The sequence below is a fragment of the Cavia porcellus genome, unplaced genomic scaffold (genome assembly GCF_034190915.1).
Source record: "Cavia porcellus strain 051 isolate PalLab524CR breed Dunkin Hartley unplaced genomic scaffold, mCavPor4.1 scaffold_32, whole genome shotgun sequence".
Lineage (NCBI taxonomy): Eukaryota > Metazoa > Chordata > Mammalia > Rodentia > Caviidae > Cavia > Cavia porcellus.
This window is the reverse complement of record NW_026947515.1, coordinates 22949813-22975029: the sequence shown is the minus strand read 5'-3', so window position 1 is coordinate 22975029 and position 25217 is coordinate 22949813. Positions and strand designations below refer to the sequence as shown.

The window sequence follows — 25217 nt, the reverse complement described above, 5'->3', positions numbered from 1 at the left end:
CCAGGGATCGAACTCATGACTGCCTGCTTGCAAGGCGGCGCTTATGCCGCTGAGCTAAATCCCCAGCCCTGAATCTTTTTATTTTATTTACTTATTTATTTTTGAGACAGGGTCTCACTTTATAGCCCAGGCTGACCTCAAACTCACAGTGGTCCTCCTGTCTCAACTACTCAAGTGCTATGATTATAGATACACATTCACCCCTACCTGATTTAGGAAGGAGTTGTTTTAGACCAGGCTTCTGTGTAGGAGCTCAACAGACCAGACTAAAGATCAAAATGCTAACACCTCAGGTCACCAAAGATTTACTAAATTGTTATCTGACCATCTAAGAAATCAGGAGAGAGAAAGGTAACAGCCGGATTTCCTACACAGGCCAATCCATTGTCCAGATGAAATCCTCAGCTTCAGTCCCTCATTCTTGGTCCATTTATCTTTAGAAGTAGTAACCTAAAGTTTACCAATAGCTTCTTTTTCTATTGTGTGTCTCCTCGTTTCCACCTTACATGGAAACTAACTTGGAAGTGACTGATTACTTCTTATGCATCGTTTCTGCTTTTTTGGACACATTTGTGTCTATAAAACCAGCATTGTCAGATGTGATGGAGTCTCCTGTAATCCTAGCACTCAGTAGGCTGAGGCAGGAGGAGCAGTGCAAGTTTGAGACCAGCCTGACCTATATAGTGAGGCCCTGTCTCAAAAAGACAAAAAACCAAAACCAAACAACCCAGCCTCTTCTGCCCAACGCATGCCACACTTATTCTGTGTTAAGGAATACAATATTGCCTGGTTCTAGAATCAATAATAAAACCTACTGATATCTTTAGGAGGAACTGTCATTATCTTGGCCTGTGCCACCATGGATGTCATGATGATAGTGAGTGTGCCCAGCCTTAAACAGAAGAGGTTTAGAGGTGCTTTCTACTCACACATTTGCGGATAGCAGTGCCCACAGCAGGATCAACATACCTTTCACCTGGATTCACCAGTTCCTATTACTTATCTGCTTTGTCTTCAGCTCTGTGTTCTTTTCTTTCCTTTTTTTTTTTTTTTTTTTGTGTGTGTGTGTGTGTGTGTGTCAGGAATTGAACTTAGGACCTTGCACTTGCAAGGCAGGAGCTGTGTTGCTGAGCTATGTCCCTGGCCCACTTTCTGGACCATGTGAAAAAACATTCCAGAAGCCCTGCTCTTTGACTTGTTAAAGGCTTCAGTGTATTTCCAAATAATAAGGGGCACTTACAGGACAGCCACCAATCAACACTGTCCCAACATTGTTATCTATGTCCTTATGGTATCGTTTTTTGTTTTCTTTGAAAAAAACTTTTTGGAGACAGCTGTTATAGTGTAGGCTGGCCTCAAACTCACAGCAATCCTCCTTCTCAGCCAGCCTCTTCTCATGGTTTTTACAATTGTCCTGTAAGCTCCTTTATCCTTTACTATAATTTTTTCTCCTCGTCTAAGACCCCCTCCAGTTGTATTAGTTTCCTAGATCTGTTGTAACAAAATGTTACAGTCAAGTAGCTTAAATAGCAGGCTTCATCTCAGTTCAGAGGCTGGAAGTTTGAGATCAGAGTGCCCTTTTGACACGGCCCAGTCTCCCTCCTAGCTTCCAGTAGTTTGTGACCACTCCTTGGTTTTGTATTTATTTATTGTTAATCATTTATTCATTTTTTGAATACTGGGGTCAAAGCCAGGACTCATGTATGCTAGGCAAGCGTTCTACTATTAACATGTCCCTGCTCTGTGAAAATGTTATTTTGATATAACTGCTTGCTAAATGGTCTTGGTCTTGGACTTGCCATAGTTCTGCCTCAGCTTCCCGAGCAGGTGGAATTACAGGCATTTACCACACCCAGCTCTTTGGAATCCTTCACTTGTGTTCACACCATGCGGTCTCTGCTTTCATCTTCATGTGGCCTCCTTCCTGTGTCTTGTCCTGTGTCTTCTCCCATTTTAATGTATTGTTTGAAGATTGATTGACTTTTGTGGTGCTAGACATAGAATCAGGATTCTACAGGCTAGGTGATGCTCTGCCACAAAGCTACCCTGCTGTAACCTCTTCACCTTTTTAAAACCAGGAACTTGAGATTCTCCTGTTGGATTTGTATCCTAAGGACCTCAAACTAACTTGATTACCTCTGCAAAGATCTGACTTAGGAGGCTGAGGCGGGAGGATCACAAATTCAAGGCCTAGCTGGGTAATTAACTGAGACCCTGTCTCATAATAAAAAATAAAAAGAGGCTTGGGGTGTAGCTCAGGGGTAGAACACCTCTGGGTTTGATCCCTAGTACTGTAAAGAAAAAAACAAATACCTTGATTGATGTGTGAAATTTCGGGTTTTTTTCCCTCTCTTTGAAATAATATGGATTTGAAAAAAATAGTTTAAGGTTATCACCTTCAGGGCTCTTCTGTCACTGAATAATTAATGACTCCGAATCCCCACTTCTGAACATCTTTCTCTTCTCGCTCTCTCCTTGTGGTACTGGGAATCGAACCAACGACTTTTTCTTTTCTTTTGAAACAGCATCTCCCTATGTAGCCCAGGCTGGCCTTGAACTGGCAGCAGTTCTTCTGCCTCAGCCTCATATATGCTAAGAGTACAGGCAACTTTAACATTTTAAAGAAAACCTAATACAGGAAAAATTGTGGATAAGTAAGGGATGACTGTGGGACAGTAAAAAGGGGAGAGGGGTTGGGGATTTAGCTCAGTGGTGGAGCACTTGCCTAGCAAGTGCAAGGTCCTGAGTTTGACCCTTGGTGCCCCCCCAAAATGAATAAATTGTTTAAAAAAGAAAAAAGGGGGGGCATTATTTTTGAGTGTCTCTTACACAGGTGCTTCCCTGGATGGCTTATTTTACGCTTTGCGTTGACCATGCTGGGTCGCCCAGGGTCTTAATATTGCCGTGCTTCTTGGTAGATGGCTGCTCAGTGAAAACTGCTGGGAAATAGTTCCTTCATTTCTTCCTCAAGGCTCGGCCCCAGGCTCCATTCGCTGAGCAGCAGTGTGTTTTCCTGTCTGTGACTCCACAGGCCCTGCCTTCTGCCTCTTCTCTTCGGTCATGAAGCATGTCCCACCAAACAGCAGAGAGACAGTCTGGCCTGGGACGTACCTGCCGGGCCAGCAGCCTTTCTTTTCTAGGCCTCCTGAGCCCATAGTGGGTTTTTGGTTTTGACTTTTTTTTTTATGATATTAAACATTGAACCCAGGGCATTCACTCTGAGCTACATTGTCAGCAAATTTTTATTTTCTGTTTTGGCACAAGTTCTCATGAGGTTGCTATATCACCCAGGCTGGGCTTGAATTTGCAACTGTCCTGCCTCAGCTTCCCAAGTAGCTGGAATTACAGGCATCTGATGTCCAACTGAGTCTGTCAGTTCTAGAGTGAGCAGTGCTCACCCCAAATGGGCTCCTGGTCACTTCCCCCACCCCTTTGCTCTGCAGAAATGGCCTTATGAAGGGTTCACACTCACACATGCATGCTTGACCTATATATGGACTTGTTCCTTGCTTTTTGTCCTCTCATATATATGTGTGCTGTATAAATGTATATCTTCCTTTCCTTTGTCCAGTGATTGGGATGAGACTCTCGTTTTATAGGTCAGGCTGGCCTTGAATTCACTGTGTAGCCCAGGCTGGATCAAACTCACAGCAACTCTCCTGCCTCAGTGCTAGGACGACAGGTGTGTGCCCACCACACGAAGCTGGAACTAGTTTTCTACCCGTAACTGGTCTTGTGCATCTACTGACCTATCTTGTGGTCTGCTTGGTTTATCAGGAATCTTCGAAACCCATCTCAATTCTATGGTTACAAAATCCAACAATGCTTCCATGCCCTGGGATCTATTACCTCCCCTGGGAGGTTGCCACTGGTCATGTTCCCGAGGGAGGCGCGCTGCGCACATTTGGCAGGTAAGAGTGGGTGTCTTTGCAGTATTGGGGGCTGAACCCAGAGCCTTTATGATGAGCTACATCCCCAGGCTATTTCTGTACTTTGGGACAGGCTCTAAGTTGCTAAATGGCCCAATTGAGGTTAAGCTTCTGATTCTCCTGCCTCAGCCACACCTGGCTTAAAATAGTTTTATAATTTTAATTATGAAAAATTCTAAAAATTAATATGTATGCAGTGTAGAAAAAAAGTAGATGATTCACAAAGGAATAAAGAAAACAAAAAATCTCCAGTAATCCAATTATTTAGACCAGCTCTGCTCCTTTTTCAGTTACCTTTGTGTAATTTTTTATACGTGTATGTAGATGTGTGTCTAACTAGGTGAGTGTGCACATGCTTGATATGTGTACATATGTGTACTGTGTGAATTATATATGGCAGTGTGGCAAGCTGACCCAAATATGTGCCTCCCAGTGACAGCAAGTATGTGTGTGTATGTCTTGCAGTGTGGGTCGGCTTTGCTGGGTGAGTTTGGCTCAGGGTGGCTCATGAGGTCAGAAATATCATCCAGCTTATTCCTTCAGTTACTTGACTGAGACCAGATGATCCACTTGCAGAGTAGTTATGAGGCCAGCCTGGGCTCCATAGTGAGTTCAAGGCCAGCCTGAACTACATCGTGAGACCAAATCTAAAAAAAAAAATCAGCTCAGCCTCAGGCAATATGGTTTCTCCACAGGGCTGCCTGAGTCCTGTACCCCAGCAGCTTGTCCCAGAGACAGAGCACTGTAGAAGACACAGTGCATATTATGTCCTGGCTTCAGAAGTCATCTCTGTCATTTCCGTAGGCTCCTCCTGATTATGGAGGTCAGCCTCATTCTGCATAGTGGGCGCTGTCCAAGTGAACCTCTGGAAGAAGGAATCACCAGGACCACCTTGGAGAAACACAGAGGGACCTGTTCTAATCTATGTGAAATTCTATTGTATTACTGGGCGGCATTTTCCTTTTTGTGGGCTGAGGATCAAACCCTCATGCCAGGGGCTGGGGATTTAGCTCAGCGGCATAAGCGCCTGGCTTGCAAGCAGGCAGTTGTGAGTTCGATCCCCAGTACGATAAAAAGGAAAAAGACAAAAAAAAAAAAAAAAAAAAAAAAAAAAAAAAAAGAAAAGAAAAAAGAAAACCCTCATGCCAGCCAAGCATTCTACCACGGAGTTTACCCCAGCTCTATCCTGTACCATTTCTATTCTCTTTTGGTGTTGTTTATTTGTTTAATTTGTTTCTGAGACACAATTTTGCTGTGTAGTTCAGGCTGGCCTAGAATTCCCAGCAAACCATCCATCTGCCTGTGCCTCCCTATTTTGAGTTCTAGGTTCCCGGTGTGTACCGCCATGCCCAGCAAAGACCCAACTATTTTCTTAGTTAATTGTGAATGGTAGACCCCCTTCCATGCCAAATGTGTAGGTCCGTGTCCTCATTTTTATTTATTTATTTTTTACGTCCTCATTTTAAAAATTTTTTTTATTTTAAAGAGGATAAAATTAAACATAACAAAACAGAATGAAACAGATCATAAGGAAACAATTTTAAGAAACATGAATTTCGAAGCAAGTTCACTGGAGATCTTCACTGTCTATCTTATTTTCTTCCAAATAGTTGTCCCCATCTTCACATACATTGAATATATACTGAACATTATAGAACTAATCTAATCATAACAGGATGATGAAGGCTTTTTAGGTCTTCAAGACCTGACATTGGGGAAGTCAATAATGACTACCATAATGTCTCTCATTCTATTGGTAGTACCTGTCCTTATCTTTATGTATGCTGAAATTGAACATAAGGGGCTAGACTAATATCACTCTCGACAGTGAATGATAGTGTTGGTAGATTTTATATCATAATGCTACAGAATTAGCACTGGGTATCTTAGTGTCTCTTCTTCTTCAGAGTATCTGTTCCTTACATCATGCATTATATAGTCTGTTCCCATAAACCGTTTAGAAATTCACCCCATGTGTGAATCTCTACATGTGTATCTGTCCTTTCTGTATTATAGGGAAAAACAGATCAAAACAAGACAACAAAACAAATTCCTAGAAAAACATGAAATGAAAAAGACATATAAAACCACTATATTAGGTGATCTACAGTAGTTATTATGCTTTCTCTTGTTATTTTCAATAGAATTGTCCACATCATCAAACATAATATAATAGAACATAGCATTACATAGCTATTTTAATAAAAAAACAACTTTAGAGACATTGTAGGACTTCAAAAACAGTTAATAATCAAATCATAATGAGTATCTTATTACATCTTGTCATCTTCAAAGTAGGTGCCTCTACTCTTAGACTTGATACTATCAAGCATATCAAATTCAAATGAAATCAGTCAAGGCAAAACAGCGGTCAAACTAGCTTCAAGATCAAGGTCTAACAAACTAGCTTCAAGATCAGTCATAGTAAGACAATGTAAGTAATACAGGGCTTCACTTTAATTTAATAGGAAATTAAGGATAGTTACTGTCATATAGCCTGCTATTTTTTTTTTTATCGGTACCAGGGATTGAACTCACAACCACACGCTTGCAACGCAGGTGTTTATGCCACCTGAGCTAAATCCCCAACCCCTAGCCTGCTATTTTTGGGATAGCTGTCTGTGCCCTCAAATCTAGTATGAGTAGACAGACCGGAGCAAAATAAAATCAAACTAAACAGAGCAATAAGACTAATTCTAAATCCTGATACACTATTAACAATGCCCCTGCCCGCTTTTTTTAGGCAATTCCTCACCTTTCCCTTTCTTAGGATGCTTTGTATATTTTGGGTCTCTCTAGCTCCTTTAAGTTTTTAAATTAGGGGGTCAAACCGTTATCTATCTGAGTGGTGCTGAACCTTTTTACCCCCGAGCTTGATCTTGAGCTGTACTCCTTTACTTACTAAAGCCACAAGGTTTTCCTTCCTTATAGCTGCGTAGTTCTCCACTGCACAAAAGTGTAATGACTCTCCAGCCTATCTGCCGCTGCTGGACGAGTTGTCCCTATTTCTCTCTGGTTCCCTGTCACATACAGCATCGTTTTCTCATATTTGACTTTCAGTTTATTAACCCTCTTTGAGGTTGAGTATATTTCCTATTCAGAGCATCTCGATGGGTCCTGCCTCCTAATCTACTCTGCCTGTGTTTCTTTTTGTTAGTGTATCAGGGCTACCTATATTAGAGATTATAGCCCACCTTCTCTGACTCATCTGTGCTATTCTATTTTTCGGCTATTATTTGTCCACTTTTCTCCTTCATTCCACTGTCTGCCCTGTTCGTTGAGGCGTCTCTGCCACTGTTGCTGGAATCCTGGTATTTTTTTTCTCTCTCTCTCTAGAATGTCCTTCAGTATTTTTTGTAGGGTTAGATTGGTGGCCATGAACTCCCACAGTTCCTCCTTGTCTTGGAAATATCTCATTTCTCCATAATTTTGAGAGAGAGTTTTTCATGGTACATCAATCTGGGTTGGAGGTTATTTTCTTTCAGGGCTTGGACTATTGCCCCCCAGGCTCTTCTTGACTTGATAATTTGTGTTGATAAGTCTGTCGTTATTTTGATGATTTTTCCTTTGTAGGTGATCTGCTTCTTTTCTCTGACCACTTTTAATATTCTGTTCTTGTGGTGGACTTCTGGGATCTTGATTATTATGTGTAGGTATAGATCTGTTTAGGTTCTAGCTGGTTGGAGTTCTGTATGCCTCATTTATCTGGATATAATTTCTTTTTCCTATGCTTGGGAAGTTTTCCTTAATTATTTCTGTGAATAGTCTTTGTAATTCATTTGTGGTTACTCCTGCTTCTTTGCTCACATTTTTTATTCTTAAGTTATAGATCCTCTTGTTGTCTTCTAGCCTTTGAATTGTTACTTCCTGGTTCCTTGTTATTTTTAAAAGGTCTTTTCTTTCATGATCACACATTGCAAATCTATCTTCAAGTTTTGAAAGACTAACTTTAGTTTCTGTCAAGGCATTTTGCCAGCTTTCAATGGAGTTTTTAATTTCCTGGTAATCTCTTTGGATCTGTTTCATGTATTCTAAATTTTGTTTATATTCTTCACCAAAGGTTTCTCTTCCTTTTCTGGGTTCCTCCATTCTTCCATCTGTGTCTTCCTGAGAGGGGCTTAGCATTTCTTTTATTAATCTTTTTATATCTTGCCTCACTTGGATTAGGATTTCAGTTTTAAGTTCGTCTATGAGGTCACGAAAGTATTTCTTTCTGTCCGCTGATGTTGTGGCCAATATTGCATGATTGCTGTATGGGTTCTCTTCTGTATTTACCTCTCCTGGGCTTATTTTCCCAAGGTCAGCGGCTGGAGGTTTTTTTTTGTTTTTGTTTTGTTTTTTTCTCTTGTCATGTTTCTGGTTTCTTTCAGACAGGTGTGTGGTGGAGGTCTCAGGCCCTCTCTGTATTACTTACGGTTTTTCTGAAGTGTGCTGGCTGGGGGCTTGCTGCCCTCTCCAGTTTGCTGTTATCTGAGGTGCATGCAGGGACTGTGGGCTAACCGCTCTTCTCTGAGCCAGTCAACCGGCAAGTGCTTTCAGCAACTTAGCCTTTGCTTTGCGGACGTCACAGGGTTGGGACAGTTTCATCTCTGGCTATTGGGTCCCGAACAGGGGTGTGACTTAGCCCAAGCTGATCCCACTAGTCCTCTCTGGGCCACTGCAGCACCGGTACATCCTCATTTTTAATAGGTCCACTTTATTTCACTGTGTAGCTGTGCAGTCGTGTACACATGCCATTTTGGTCAGTGATGCAGCACATCTGTGGTAGTGATCCTGTAAGACTGTAATGGAGTTGAGAATGTCCTGTCACCTAGTTTTTACTGGACTTTTTCTATATCTGGATCTGTTTAGATACCCAAATTCTTTGTATTGTACTACAACAACTGCCTGCGGTATTCAGTCTATTGACATGAAGTGTAGCATTGGGTCCTGTAAACCATGGGCCCACCACATAAATATACAATAGGTGGCCACTTAGATTTCCCTAGGTGTACTGCACAGTGTTTGCAGTGATGAGGCCACCTGGGGATTTCATTTTGTAGAACATGTCGCTGTCATTAAGTGACTCGTGACTGTACCATAATGTAATTGGCAATCAGTAGAGAAAGAATAGTCATTTCAGCAGGTGGTGTTGGGGCTACTGGGTGTTGTCTTAGGCAGCAAAACACCCTGTTCCTGCCTTACTATGTATTACAGATATGTAAGATAAAATATTACATTTTTAAGTATAAACAGGAGCACATCTTCATGATATTCTTGTAATCTGCAAAGGTCTTTTAGCTGAGATACAGAAAGCAAACACTCTGAAAGAAAGAAAAAGCCAGGGATGGTGGTGCATACTTATTGCCCCGTAGCACTCTTGAAGGCTTTGGCAAGAGGATCACAACTTCACACCCCATCCGGGAAGTCTAGCAAATGTGTAAGACTGTGTCTCAAAAAAAAAAAGTCTAAGAATGTAGCTCAGTGTGAAGTTCTTAGGTTCAATCCCCAGTACAGCCAGGAGTGGTGACCCACGCCTGTAATCTAGGCATTTGGGAGGCAGGAAACTGCAAGTTCGAGGCCAACCTGAGCTATAAAGTGAGTTCAAGGCCAACCTGAACCATGTAGTGAAACCCTGTCTCAAAAAAAAGCCAAAGGAAAAAATCCCAAAAAACAAACAAACAAAACAACCCAATACAGGGAAAGAAAGAAGGAAGGGAAGGAGGAGACGAAGGAGAGAGAGAGGGAGGGAAGGAGATGTGTCGGAGGACTTGGACCTCAACAAAGTTAAGTACTTCTGGCTCTGTATGGTGGCACATGCCACCATGACACAAAACAAACAAGAGACCAGTAAGAGAATTAAAAGCAAGGGGAAGAAAGTTAACAGACAATTATCTCAGCTCCCAGTGTAGACTGAAAGCATTTGTTCTGATTTGTTGCTTCTACTTTTATTTCTCAGATTGGGTTGAGGGTTATCGTGATTTCCATGGATTTATTGTTCTCCTCAAACCTCTTGAGCTTTGTGGTGGCTCTTGCTGTGTGCAGAGATGACCACGTCTCCTCTGCCTCAGGTTGCACCTATACGACGTGACGCAGTCCCGGGTGACCCTCACGGCTCAGCACGGATCTGACCAGCACCAGGTTCTTGTGTCTACTGAGTTGGTGGAACCCTTCCAGGCCCAGGTGGGCTCCCTGTACATGGTCCTTGGTGATCTCGAGCATCAGGATGGTAAGTGTGGCCCACACTCCCTGCGCCGCCTGGTCTGGGGCCCAGTCTTCCAGGTGCTCAGGAGCTGGGGGCCAGCCTGGCTTCTGATCTCTGGGGGCCTCAGGGGTTCACAAACGTGCCACACCAGCCCCCTGGGCAAGCACGCTTGGGAAGCAGGCTGATAGATTCCCAAAGTCCCTGCCCTGTGGTACCACATGAAAAAGAGGGACAGTGAAGAGGGTCACTACGGGAACGTGAGAAAAAGGAAAGAGAAGCCTCTCATTTCTGAAGGCTGACACATACCTAAGCCTGGAGTGAGCAGTTGATCTTTTACTCTGCCCACTGGCCCTGGATCTGAGCCTTAATTAATGTTTCACAGACACCTAATCCAAGGCCCTGAGTGCTGGAATAACAAATTACGAAGTCAGGGGAAAGGACGTAGAATGCACAGGAAGGAAGAAAAGTGGTCCAGAAAGCCTGGGCGTGCTGGTGCGTGTGTACACTCCCAGCACTCGGAAGGCTGAGCCAGGAGCATCACTCTGAGTTCAAGGCTAGCCTGAACTAGACCCTGTCTCAAAACAAAACAACAACAACAACAAAAAAGTTGTCTGGGAAATTCTGTCTTGCTTTAAGAGTTGAAGGCATTGGCCACCTGGAGTGTCATTGGGTGCTGCCATAACTTGCTTAGCACTCATGAGGCCCTGGGCTGAAGCCCTGTACTGCACTAGGGGGGAAAAAAGAGTTAAAGGCAGGGTCTCCAGCCTGGCTGAGCAAGCGTAGGTACTGCCCCTAGTTTTGCGTGCACACACAAAATACTGAGAAATTCCATTCTTTGCCTCTCTGGCTGTCGCTACTGGCTGGGCCTTGATGTCAGGCAGGTGCCATAGAGTAACAGCTTTTCTCTGCTCAAGTAGGGCCTGTCATGGTTTGTGTGCATGCCAGGCTGTTTTCTCTCATTCTGTAAACTTCCTGTGGGAGGCCAGGTAGGAAGATTAAGGCCTAACTGACCTCTTTGAGCACCGGGAAAGAAGGTAGCATGCACCTGTGCTGAGGCTCAAGGGAAAAGGCAAAGCAGAGAGCTCCTGTTGTTTACCTGGACACAAAACATGGATGGTAGGAGGCAGACGGCTGCTGTGAAACTCTAATTGCTTTTACCTGTCTCCAAGGGAATAAAGCCATGTATGCTAGTCATCCAGGGTTCTTCATCAAAGGGAGACAAGAGACCTCTGACTCTCCCCATTTTACCCTAATTCTGTGTCTCTGCTTTTCATCTTCATCGCCCATTGGTCAGGCACAAGCTTATAAGCCAGCTTGTACACTTCCCCCACCCTGTTGTCAAGGAAACATGCTCATTGCAGAGAATTTAAAGAATGTGAGAACCCCCCCCAAAAAAGCCACCTGTAATGCTACCCAGCAACAACTTTATGACTCTAATTTGGCATATTGCCTCCATAAGTTTTTGTTCCCTTGGTAGTTGAGGCTGGCTTTGATCACACTATGTAACCCGAGCTGGCCTCAAATTCACAGCAATCCTCCTGTCTCAGCCTCTCAAGTGCTAGGATCACACGTGTGCTACCATACTTGGTTTGTATATAGATTTAATGGCTATAGGATTAATGTATCAGTTAAAGAAAATATGCTACATTGAGTCAGTAGAGTATTATGCAGGCATTAAAAGTGGTGTTGTGGCCAGGTGTGGTGGCCCATGCCTGTAATCCTGGTACTCTGGGAGGCAAAAGCAGGAGGTTTGCCCAGATAACTCAGTGACCCTGTCTCAAAAAATAAAAAGGGATTGGGAGTATAACTCAGTGCAGAGTTCCTGAGTTTAATCAGTATTCAATGCAAAAATAAAGAACAAAAGTTGGAAAGATTATTTTAAGTTTATAGTCGTTTTTTCTGGGTAGTAGAATTGTGAGATTCTTTATCTTTTCTTAGCATTTTGTAATGAAGATGTATTACTGTTACAGTTAGAGGGAACAACTCTCTGAACAAACAAATGCTACTGATAACATTTGGTTGCACTAATCTTTCCCTTTCTTCTGATCATTTCTTCAGTGTAGTTTACTGAAGTAGAATTGCTAGATTAAAGGAAACCAACATTTGTGTTTCAGCTGGGCAACAGGGCACATGCTTGTAATCCTAGCAGTTGGGGGCTGAGGCAGAAGGATTGCTGCAAGTTTGAGGCCAGTCTGAGGCTATGAAGTGAGTTCAAGGCCAACTGGGCTATATAGTAAGTTCAAGTCCAATGTAAACTGCATAGTGAGATGCTGTCTCAAAAAAAGTATTTCCTCATTTTTTTTTTCTTTTTTTGTACCAGAGATTGAAGTCACAACCTTATACTTGGCAAGCAGGCGCTTGTGCCACTGAGCTAACCCCCCAGCCACCTCATCTATTCTTTCTAAAACTCAGTGTTTTATTTATTTATTTTTTTTGAGGTGGGGCCTCACTAAGCCTGGTTGAACTTGCAGTGATCTTCCTGCCTCAGCTTCCCAGTGCTCGAATCACATGTGGTGCATGCCACCACACCCGGGAAGTCACTGTTCTTTTTTCTACTTTTTAAAAAAAATCTGGATGAAATACACCAGGGGGCTGAGGATTTAACTCAGTGGCACAGGTGCCTTCCTGGCAAGTGCAAGGTCATGAGTTGGATCCTTGGTATCAACAAACACACACCAGGGGAACATTAATTAGATTTGCTGTAATAAAAGTTAAGTTTTGTTGAGGTCTAAGCCGCAAAGCTCACAGAACTGATTTGGAAGCGGAGGGTGGAGGGACTAACTCCACACAGAACCTAGAATCACTGACTTCCACTTGGACTATCCTCCAAGCCCCCAGAAAACCCTCACTCTGGTAGTGAGGTCCTGGGAGTGCTGGGGACCCCTATGCTGGCTGACCAGGATAGCAGCAGAGTTTGGAGTAAACAGCAGGATTATTGATGGGAAGAAAATTGGGGGTAAAACTTTTTTGTGGTAGTGACAAGGTTTTAATATAATACCCAACTCTAGCATTACAACAGATAAATATTGCTCTGCCCCAATCAATAAGCGTTTTCTTCTTTCTATGCAAATATTCATTCAGCCTGTGCCTCCCCCAAACCTCCTTTCTTCCCCCAACCCCATCTCATGTGATCCCATCCAGCAGTGGTGAAGGGCACTTAGAGTGCCATGAGGTGAAACAGTCACAGGGGTTCCTCACCCACTGGGTAGAGAGTGCTCTCTGCTTTGCCCCGACAGTGGACTCTTTGGTGCAGCCCAAGAGAAGTTAGAGGGACTGGGGCCTTGCAAAGGTCACAGCATGGTGCCCACGGGCAGAAGGAGAGGACTGCAGTGGCAAGACCTACTGGCTGAGTGGCTGGCCTGGGGTCACAGGTGGCATTTGGGAGGGCAGGTATAGAGGCAAGGGTACCATGCCTGCTGGCAGTCCTTGGCAAAGGTCAGCCAGTCCTCTGCTCCAGGAACCAGAAAGCACCTCGGGCAGTGAGTTGTACAGCAGCAGGAGAGGTGTGGATGAAACTGCTAAATTGCTAAGTGGTCCAAACTGGGCTCACACTTGCCATCCTCCTGCCGCACTTTCCTGAGGACTGGGATTATAGTGCCACACAACTCCCCCCCCCCCTTTTAAAATAAAAGAAGGAAGATTGCCAGGTACACTGGCACATCCTGTAATGTCACACTCTGGGAGGATGAAGCAGGAAGAGCATAAGTTTGAACCCAATCTGAGTAATTTAATGACACCCTGTCTCAAAATAAAAAGTCAGCTGGGTGCGGTGCACGCCTGTAACCTCAGTGCTTGGAAGGCTGAGGCAGGATGATTGACACAAGTTTGGGGCCAGCCTGGGCTACATAGTGAGTTCAAGGCCAGCTTGAACTACCCTGTCTCAATCAATAAACAAACATAAAAACAAGAAGGGCTGCGGATGTAGCTCATCGCATCCTGACCTAGATCCCCATCTCCCAAACGAATGTACAGAGAGAGAAGACTTAACTAAATGAGACAAGTGGTATGATTTTAGGGCTCCAGGAGGATCAAAACCCTTTAACGACTTCGAAACTCTGGGGCTAAGATAAATACTTCTCCTAGGGGCTGGGGATTTAGCTCAGTGGCATAAGCGCCTGCCTTGCAAGCCTGTGGTCTGAGTTCGATCTCTGGTACCGGTAAAAATACAAAAAAAAAAAAAAAAAAAAAGATAAAGACGCCTCTGGACCTCCCATATTTATTAGGTCTAAACAAAGAGTGGGGAAACTGAGGAAAGCGTAGGAATTGAGCAGGACCTTAGGCTCACTTCAAAGACTTCTCCAAATAGTAAATTAAGCCAGTTTAAGAGAACCAACTTATCTCCATGAGGACATTTATGGTGGGCGTGAGACTGCAGGAGTGAGATGCCTACAACTGCAGTCTCTACTTAATTAGTGTTAATTAAGGTTACCTTAGGAGCCAAGGTAACCTTATCAGCCAAGGTAACCAGCTGTAACCTTATCTTGCCCTTTGAGGTATCTCTGGTTTTACAGACCACCACAGGCCTCAGCCAGGACCAGTGATCATGGAGGTTGACTCAGAAAACCAGTTAGTTAATTTTAAATCCTGCTCAGAGCTGCTTGTAAGGGCCTCTGACAATAGTTCACTATGAGGCCCTGAGTTTGATTCTTAGTTTTTTTTGTTGTTGTTTGTTTGTTTTTTTGTTTTGGGTACTGGGGATCAAACTCATGACCTCTTGCTTGCTAGGTAGGCACTTATGAAACTGAGCTAAATCCCTAGCCTTTAATTCCCAATATTGCAAATAAATAATAAGTTAATTAATAAGGTTGGTATTCTACTTAGAAGTTTTTCCTCAGATGTGCTCCCCTTCCTTGCAGCGCCAAGCCATTTCTGACCACTGGGCTGCAGGCATGTGAGCAGCCTCAGTGGCCCTGAAGCATGTAGGGTGCCATGTGCCAAGGGGTCTGTGTTCCTGCCAGCTGCCCTGTGGTGCTCCACAGCGTCATACACCTTGACCCAGACCTGCCACACCTGGTGAGCTCCACCCCTGGTGAGCTCCACCCCTGGTGAGCTCCACACCTGGTGAGCTCCACCCCTGGTGAGCTCCACCCCTGGTGAGCTCCACCCCTGGTGAGCTCCACCCCTGGTGAGCTCCACCCCTGGTGAGCTCCACCCCTGGTGAGCTCCACACCTGGTGAGCTCCACACCTGGTGAGCTCCACCCCTGGTGAGCTCCACCCCTGGTGAGCTCCACCCCTGGTGAGCTCCACCCCTGGTGAGCTCCACACCTGGTGAGCTCCACACCTGGTGAGCTCCACACAGGAGGCTTGGCAAGGCACTGGTCAAGAGTCTTCTACTCGGTCGCCTTGCACAAGGTGTAGCTGCAGCACGGTACTGACGAGGAGCAGGGCTGGCTCAGAGGTCTTGCCACGTTGCCTGGGTCTGCTTGAGCTCATCATCTTTCTGCCTCAGCCTCCTCAGGAGCTGGGACTACAGGGTGAGAATGAGTTGGTCATGAATCTCTGGAAACTTGCAAGGTGTGGACCACAAAGGCAGGGAATCTGGGAAGCTGGTGGAGCACCTGGTGCTTACCTTCCAGAACGGTGACCTTTTCCCGTGTCACCTTGTGTGCTTAGAGCCTTCACCAGCACCCAGCAGCTACCAGACCTGCTCTTCAAAAGATAGGGCTCACCCCTGTCCCTATTTCAGTGAGGATAGCGGATCCCAGGACCAACTCAAAAATGCCGTTCCTCCATCCTGGGCACCTGGCCAGACCAGTACTCGGAGGGTTTCGGTCAACCTTTAGACTTTCCCTGCCTCATGCAGCTGTTGGCTTATTATGCCGGTTCCGACACTGACTGCAATAACAGCACCAACATCAGGCCCAGGGCTGGAGCAGGTGCTGATTCCTCTGCTGTAAAGCAAGAGCCAGCTCTGGGGCGAGCTCTAGAGCTCCAGCCCGGCTGCCGTGTCCGCTGTGGAGCTGGAGCTGGCTCTGTCACAGACTCGAGAGCTAGAACCAGTCCCAGGACCCCAGGCCATCGTTTTTGAATTTCTTTTCCCTTTAGATCTTTTCCCCCATGGTTATGAGCATAACATTCATACCTAGCCAAAAAAATTACAGGACCAAGATTGCAGGGTACCAACAGGACCAACATGCAGGCTGTGAGGGGCACGTGTGCCGTGTCCTGTCCTCTGGCTGCAGGTCGCTGTGTGATTGCTTTCGGCTCCCTGAGCCAGGTTCTGAATCCTATGGGGCACAGTCAATTAGTGCCCTTCATTTCCTGGTCTGTGTCCAGCTTGATAGTTCTGAGACAAAGGGGAGGCTACTAAAGTCACCTTTCCCGACAGTTTAGCATCTAAAATAGGCTAAGAGACTAATAAGGTGAATCCGTGCTAACTATATGCTAAGTGCCTTGCATCTGACCTCCTCTGTTGGCTTCACTCCAGAGGGTTTCCTGTCCAGGAGTGAGGGGTCAGGGCACGCGTTTCTCTAATCTAGAGGTTTTTTCCTCTTCCTCCCTCTTCCCACTTCCTTTTTTTTTTTTTTTCTCCTTCTTCTTGGTCTGCCTCCTCCTTTTTCAAGTTTTTTTTTTTTTTTTTTTTTTTTTTTTAATTTTGCTAGACAGCTAAGCATACCTATATCCTAGCACTCTGGGAGGCTGAGGCAGGAGGATTGAAAGTTTGAGCCCAGGATGGGCAAACTAATTCAGTGAGGCCATGTCTGTAAATAATAATTAACTCAGGAGTGGTGGTGCACACCTGTAATCCTAACACATGGGAGGCTGAAGCAGGAAGATTGCTATTGAGTTCAGAGCCAGCCGGAGATACACAGTGAGTTCAGGCCAGTCCAAGTTATAAAGCAACATGTTGTCTCTAAATACAGCTATCCATACATACACACCGGGGATGTAGGTCAATGGGAAAGCCCTAGATTCCATCCTCAACCCTCAAAATGTATGCATGGTAATTGTTCATTTTCATGGGGTGCAGTATGACATCCCAAACAAATATAGTGCATGATGTGTGGTCAGCGCAGAATAACTTTTTTTTTTTTTTTTTTTTTTTTTTTTTTGTCTTTTTCATTTTTATCGGTACCGGGGATCGAACTCACGACCGCCTGCTTGCAAGGCAGGTGCTTATGCCGCTGAGCTAAACCCCCAGCCCCCGCAGAATAACTTTTAAATCTAACAGCTCTAGGCCCTGGTGTCTTTATGTCAGGAGCAGTCACTGTTCTGTTTCCTAGCTGTTCTGAAATAGACCTGGCTTTTCCCCGGCCCGTCAGTCCCGCCATGCAGGCTTGTCTTGATTCTCGGTGCTGCACACCTTGCAAAGCCCAGGGTTGGCCTGGATCTGACTGCTCTTCAGGTCTGTGGTGCCCCACACCCCTCTTCTTGTGCCTGCTGCCAGCTGGTTACACCACCATTCACTTTTGCCTCACTTTTCCCCTGCACCCTCTGTACCTTGGACCGACCTGGTTCTGCCTCCACTGCCAATGGTTTGCTCTTGACTTTTCCCCGCCCTCTCACTTGCTTCCTCCACGTGTTCTTTAGCCTATCCAGCCCTGTGGACTTGGGACCCCTGGATGAGTGCCCAGCACCTCTCTCCCGCCTGCTGGGCCTCAGCCCTCACCTCCTATCATTCCTGACCAGGGAAACCCAGCCACACCTTCTTGGGTCCCAGGACTGCTGAGTGCAGAAAGATCACAATGCCCAGTGGACTCAGACTATCATGATTGTAGGGTCTCTTAGCTCACTGGGCCCCTCCACACTACAGAGAATATCAGTGTCCGTGCTGCTGAAGCTAGCACTCTACATGGCCTGAAAACCCTTCTGCATCAGCTCCCTCCCCAGCTCTGTGACAGCCTCTGGGACATTCATTTGGCGCATAAAACTCCCTACGTCCAGGCTGGGAATTTAGCTCAGCAGGCATAAGCACCTGCCTTGAAGTGTGCGGTCATGAGTTCGATCCCTGGTACCCATAAAAAACGAAAAAGACAAAAAACAAAGAAAACTCCCTACTTCCTCACCTCCCTGTCCTTCGCAGATGACCTTGCTTCTTACAGTGCTGTTGAACTTGATACTGCCTGGAGTAGTCCCCGCTTCTAAAACTACCTACAGCCACAGTCACTCTCTGCTTCCCTCCAGCCCAAGAGCAATCCCTCTTTCCTAGGGGCACCGTTAGGCTGTGGCACAGGCCTGCCCTAAAACTGCCATCTAGCCAGCCTGGTGGCACATGCCTGTGATACCAGCACTCTGGGGGACTGAGACAAGAGGATTCCAAGTTTGAAGCCAGTCTAGGCAATTTAGCAAGACTTTGTCTCAGGGGCTGGGGATTTAGCTCAGCGGCATAAGCACCTGCCTTGCAAGCAGGCGGTTGTGAGTTCGATCCCCGGTACTGATAAAAATGAAAAAGACCAAAATAAATAATAAAAAGACTTTGTCTCAATATAAAACAATAAACAGGGATGAGGATGTAGCTCAGTGTGAAGGCCCTAGATTCAATCCTTAGTATCTGGGAAGAAAAAAAGTCACTCATCCTATGGAAGGCTTGTTTTTTGAGACAGAGTCTTACTATGTGGTTCAAGCTGGTCTTAAACTCATGGCAGTCCTCCTGCCTCACCCTCCCGAGTGCTGGGATTACAGGTGTGCACTGCCTTGTCTGGCTTTTTAAAAAAAATTTTTTTGTACTGGGGATCAAACTGACGACTGCCCGCTTGCAAAGCATCACAGATACTTATGCCACTGAGCTAAATCCCCAGCCCCTAAAAATTTTTTTAAAGTTTTTTTTTTAAAGTCGAAACCGACCATGGTGGTGCACGCTTATAATCTCAGCAGTCTTGAGAGACTGAGGGAGAAGGATCACAAGTTAAGGTCAGCCTGAGCAGCTTAGTGACTTAGAGAGCCCCCTTCTCAAAATAAAAAGGGCTGGCATGTAGCTCAGTGATCCTGGGTTTAACCCCCAGTACTGGAAAAAAAAAAAAAGTCATTTATGTCACATCTACTCAACCAGGGCGTTTCACAAACATGCTAGCCAAGACATGTGTTTCCTGTGTCACAGTTTCAAGTCTCCTTCTCTTGCCTCTGCATTGTGATTGTATTTTGCAACTCAGCCTGTTCCCCCACTCCGGGGTTCCGTATCTTTGTAGAAAGAAATTCCCCTAAGTGACCATGGTTCCGTCTGTCTGTGTCACACACTCCCCATTCCTCAAGTGCTTCTTCATGTGCTGGGTTTGCTCTCATCCGACCCACACAGGGCTTCTGCAGAGAGGCAGCCGTGCTTGTTTTGTTCCTTGTTCCTGTCATAGCTCCAAAGCTTACTTCCCTACTTGATAACTTTCTCATACACAGGGAAAAGCTACATATTCGGCAGTTTAAGTCTAGGTTTCTTTCCCTAGGCTACAGTGAGGGAAAAAATGCTGGTCATACTTTAAAGAAATTTCTGCAAAATTTAAGGAAATTCCTAAGAAAATCTTTGCATAGGAAGTTTAGAAATATTTTTTTTCATGTGTTTATCTCATAGTTTAGAAACATTTGCCTGGGGTCCTATTTTGAGATTTCACTTGTTCAGCAATGAAGATGGAACCCAAGACCTCACAAATGCTAGGCCAGTAAGTGCTCTGCCACTGAGCTATACCCATAGCTCCCATGTGGAGGGGTTTGGTGTTTTTTTTCGTTGCCGCTTTTGGTTTTGTGATGCTGGGGATGGAACACAGGGCTCTTGCAGTGAGCTACATCCCCATGTCTTTTTTGTTTTGGGGCAAGGCCTTGCTAAATTGTTAAATTGGAGTTGGGAGTGGTGGCACACACCTGTGGGAGGCTGAGGCAGGGAGATCTCCTTGAGTTCCAGGCCAGCCTAGGCTCCATAGTAAGTTCAAGGCCAGCGTTAACTACATAGTGAGAATCTGTCTCAAAAGGGAGATCCAAAAAGAAAAAAAAGAAAAGAAAAAAGAAAATCAAACCCGACTCATAGTAACACAAAAAATCGGTCTTCCTGTCCCATTAATTATTGCTCACATTGAATGAATTATCTTCATGACCAGACTTTAAAACAGTAATGAAAGGGATTTTGGCCCAGGCTGGACATTGTAGCTGGAAAAGCCTTGGAGGCAGAACCAAGGGGCTCCATCTCCCCCACCCCTAGGAATTTACCTGTGGCTCTATCTTCCCCACCCCTAGAAATTTGCCCCTGGTACCAAATGAGTGCCAGTAAGATACCTGTGCATCTCTAATGCCGCGAGGGCACCAGCTTAAACCTAGGCTACTTACATGCCCCCACTCCACGCGATGGCAGAAAGAAAGCCAGACTTCCGTGGTCGGGGGTTTTTTTGTTTTCTCTCTCCGCATTCTCAGAATAAAGGCCTCTTTTGTTTTATACTTCTTATCTTTTGGACGTGCTACAATCTTATCATTTGGTGTGATGACTCGTCTGGTTCCGCCTGAGGCTTTACCAGCTACAGTGTCTGGTCTGGGTCAAAAGCCTTTCAAGTAAAACTGCTGTGTTTAAGATTTCCTGCCCCAACCAACCTCCCAGAGTTCTGGGATTACAGAGTGCTGCACCACTGTGCCTGGCTGTCAGTTTTCATTTTTAGTATGTTGCCATAGATGCGATAATGTTGACCTGAGATGTCAGCCTGCTTGGGGGGCAAGGGGCCCAAGGGATATTTTCTTGGGTCAGGACCTCAGGTTAAAGAACACACATATGCAAATACCAGCAACAGCAGCAGGCAGCATGGAGAGGAACAGAGAGCCAGAGTGAGAGCGAAGAGAGCCGCCTGCATCTTTAGTGTATAATTCTTACCCAGGGTGTTGTCTCATGTTTACATGACGCTGTAACCGGTGCGTGTGTTTACCTGTCATGGTTAGTACCCGTATCCCACTGTGCACCTGTGCTAGACAGTGAAGTCACGTCCTCAGGTGTCCCTAGATGCCCCTGAGCTTTGAAGTAGTCTGAGTGGTTCCATACAATAGAACAAAGAAAGTCAAGATAAACAAGTTAGCTCCTGTCTCAGACCTATTTGATGAATTTGTCAGCTTGACAAAGTCATATAATTCCCCTGGATTTCACCTCACTGCATTGCTAGTATTATTTTGAGGAAGACGACATGGTTTTAGAATTCTTACGCCTAACAAGCCAGCTAAATATGGGATAAGGTTTCAGATTTTTTTTTGTCTTTTTGGGACAGGGACTTGCTGTGCAGTTTGGGCTTACCTTGAGCTTACTTTGTAGCCCAGGCTGGCCTCAACTCACAATGATCCACATGCCTCCGCCTCCCAAGTGCTGGGATTACAGGCGTGAGCCACTCATGCAAGATATTGCCATGGGATCCAGGCACTCGGCTGGATTTTCTAGGTCTTTAGTGTGTGGACAGATTTCCTGCACTTTCTTTGTATTTGACTCTTTGGGTAAAAAGTGTGGAGAGAGAGAACATCAGGAAGGTGCAGGGCCTCACGTTCCTGTGTGGTGCCGACTCTTGTGAGGGCTGCAGGCGTCTATGCAGCACATGCACAAGTCCACTGGGTGCTGCATGCACCTGTAGCTCAAGCCCAGGCCTGGGTGACCAAGGAGTTGGAAAAGTTCCAGGACACATTGCAATGACAGAACCAAAGATTCGAAGGATACAGGCACTGAGAAGCTTTGGAGAAACTAGACAGATGCGGGGCAGCTGTGTGCCCAGGTGTGTGGATAACCACATGCAACCCCTTCCAGTATGACCAAAAAAAAAAAAAAAAAAAAAAAGATGAGGGAGCCTTTCATCCATTGGGAAATGAAAACCTTTGCCAGTGACCACTAGGGCTGAGGACAAAAATCAATAAAAAGAAGAATGGGAAGGGTTTTTTTCTTTAAGCAGATTCTTTTGGTACATTTCAGATATACATAATGATCACATTCATCACAGAGAATTTGTACCTGCACGTGACATAACTTGATTCTTTCTTTCCCCATCCCCCTACCCTCCTTTCAACTCCTCCTCCCCTCCCCATTTACAAAAGTTTGTTTTCATTTCCATGGGAATTTTAGTCTTTTAAGTAAAATTTAGGAATGAAGGAACTAAGATGACAGCAAGTTGAAGATACTTCACCAGCCCCTAGAGCCTGGTTCCTCTGTGTTTGGATGCTAGAAAGTGAAATGGAGAAAACCCCCCAAAAAACCCGTGTGAAAGTTTGAGTTAAAGATAGCCATGGGTGTTTTAGGGCCTAAGTTGCATGTGGCAAGATCTTATCCTGGCAGTAGAGATCTCTTTCCCACCCTCCAAGCCATCAAGAACTTGAAGAGACTGGTTTACATAGAACAGAATGGACTAACAGCCTAAACTGGGCATGGCTTACTTTGCCTCCTGAATTAACAGTGCCTTGGGGCTGGGGGTTTAGCTCAGCGGCATAAGTGCCTGCCTTGAAAGCAGGCAGTCGTGAGTTCGATCCCCGGTACCGATAAAAAGGAAAAAGACAAAAAAAAAAGAAAAAAAAAATTAACAGTGCCTTACTGAGATAATCTCCTGGCAACAGGAAGGTCAGAGTACACACCTGGGACCTTTGTATCATACAGTGTTCCTTGTGCATCTTATCCTTTGGATGAGAGCTGTGTTAACAGCTTATTTCATTGAAATGATAACACAGCCTGTCTGCTGTGATATATTTTCCTAGTAGTTTGGTCTCAAAATAAAGTTTCATTGTCTTTCCCCACCCCAAACCCAAAAAGAAACTAAAATGAGTCAGTAGTAGTGGGGGATAAAAACTCTTCAGGGCATCTGTTTCCCAGAGGCCTCTCGGGACAAAGTATAGATTAGGCAAAAATTACCATTCAATTGATCGGTATAGATAGCAACTGTCCAGAAGAGGCCTGAGGGATAACAGTTGACAATCTACGGTAAGTAGTAGGTCCAGATGTTCTCACATGCTCCCTGCTCTCTAAACCATGCCACCTCTAACATTTTGATGCTCCGAATGCTACTTCAGGCTATGTTTAATTGCTAAATGGCCTAGACTAACAGGAAGCCATTATCTTAACCAGAGAACCTCTGTCCCAAAACTGCTTAGCAAGGTAACAGGACAGTGTTCCTTGGGCATTGGGTATATTCATTGAAATGCCAGAAAACGTACGAGTAGGGGGAAAAATCTTTCCTGTTTTCTATTGCAAACACCAGATATTTTTCCTGGTTGGGTTATTTTTTTTTTTTTTTTTTTTTTTTTTTGTCTTTGAAACAGGGTCTAGTTATGCAGTTCAGGCTGGCCTTGAACTTACTTTGTAACTCAGGCTAGCCTCAAACTCTCAATGATCCTCCTGCCTCCGACTCTGAAATGCTGGGATGATAGGCATGCACCATTGTACCCAAATAGATCTTTCCTGTTTTCTGTTCCCTGGAGGTTGACATTTTAAATAAGGTCATCACTCTATCTGCTAGAACTCCACCAAACCCCTCACCAAGGGTGGGGTGATTATCCCTACAAAGGGAAATTTGCTTGGAGCTCAGCACTTTGGATTTAGCAGATATCAGAGCCAGGGATGACTGAACCAGGTTCCCCAGCATGCCTGTAATCTCAGCACTCCAAAGGCTGAGACAAGAGGATTCTCACAAGTTTGAGCCCAACCTGAGCGACATAATGAATTGAAATCCAGACTGAACTACAAGTGAGACCCTATCTTTGTTGCAGTTTTTTTTGTTTGTTTGTTTGTTTGTTTTTGGTGCCAGGGATGGACCTCATGGCCTTTTGCTTGGCAAGCAGGTGCTTATACCACTGAGCTAAACCCCTGGCCCCATGAGACCCTGTCTTTTTTTTTTTTTTTTTTTTTTGTCTTTTTCCATTTTTTATTGGTACCAAGGATCGAACTCACGACTGCCTGCTTGCAAGGCAGGTGCTTATGCCGCTGAGCTAAATCCCCAGCCCCCGGGACCCTATCTTAATAAAGGTTCCTTGGGGGCAGGGATTTAGCTCAGTGGCATAAGTGCCTGCCTTGCAAGTGCTTGGTCATGAGTTCGATCCCCAGTACTGATTAAAAAACAAATAAAAAAAATAAAGGTTCCTCATTGCCCCGATTTCCAATGTCAGTGGTCCTAAGAAAGTCCTTCCCTTGGAATGCACAGAGAACTAGGATGGTGATGAGACCCCTCCTCAACCCTGCACTTGGGACTGAGGGGACAAAGGAATGAAGGTGGTAAAGACAGGAAGTAGAGAGCCCCTCCCTGGAGAAGTGGGATTTTCAGGCTGCCCTCCACCTTCCCAATATGTGCTGCCATGGGGGAAGGTCCAGAGTCACCATTCTGAGGCCTAAGAAGACGGACTGCCAGTGTCATGTCTTCCTTGGCTCTGCTGCTAGCTGTCAAAGCGCAACCCTGAAACCCTCAGGGAAATAGCCAGAGCATCAGTAGAGTATACTGCTAGCATTCCTGTGGCTCTGTTACTGCTAGTGCAGTGCTGTCTGTGTCTTTCAGTGTTTTTATTGTTTTGTTTTGTTTTTTGAGATGGGGTATGTATGTATGTAGCCCAGGCTGGCCTCGCTAGCTCACAGTGCTTCCCAGTGCTGGGATGGCAGGTGCTCCACCATGCACAAAGGCCTGGTGTTTGTGTTTTTCAGATGGAGGCTCTGTGGTGAAGGCCCGTGTGCTGACCTGTGTGGAGGGGATGAGTCTGCATATGTTGGAACAAGCCATCCAGAAACAGAGGCTGTACCAGCACGAGCAGGGGAGCAGCCAGTAGGAAACAGCAGCACCAGGCACCCCACACACACCCCCGCTCCGGAAGCCGAACCTCCAGAACTGCTGACCGGCCGCCGCCGAGTGTGGCCACTTCCCCGAGTGACAGCCACTCATCTGAAACCAAAGAGAGGGCTGATAGTTAATAAAGCCCTGCCTCAGGGTGGAGGTTTAGCTCAGTGGCATAAGTGTCTGCCTTGCAAGCAGGCAGTCGTGAGTTCGATCCCCGGTACCAATAAAAAGGAAAAAGACAGGAAAAAAAAAAAAAAGCCCTGCGCCTAATTTGGATTGTACCAGAAATGAGAGCCTGGAGAGCCAGTGTCACACCCCACACAGGTGGCTACAGGTAGCTGAGCTCCAGACCCCAGGGCTGTGCTTCTGGGGCATCATGGAAGGTTCCAGAAGGTCCTCATGAATAAAGGTCTGTGGCTGAC

General features: G+C 45.3%; 1 protein-coding gene across 4 annotated transcripts in view; it reads left to right on the top strand.

The window, feature by feature from the left end:
• Nucleotides 1-25217, top strand: part of Ten1 (TEN1 subunit of CST complex) — a 28911-nt gene extending 3694 nt beyond the window's left edge. For 2 of the 4 annotated variants that reach the window (XM_003461428.5, XM_013152216.3), the window contains exons 2-4: nt 3778-3911; nt 9980-10137; nt 24666-25217. In XM_003461428.5, coding sequence (XP_003461476.1) covers nt 3823-3911; nt 9980-10137; nt 24666-24787 — 369 coding nt within the window. In that variant the 5' untranslated portion in view covers nt 3778-3822 and the 3' untranslated portion in view covers nt 24788-25217. Of the gene's footprint in view, nt 1-3571; nt 3683-3777; nt 3912-9979; nt 10138-24665 lie in introns of all 4 variants that reach the window. The other 2 variants (XM_013152203.3, XM_063242224.1) reach the window with 2 other exon arrangements.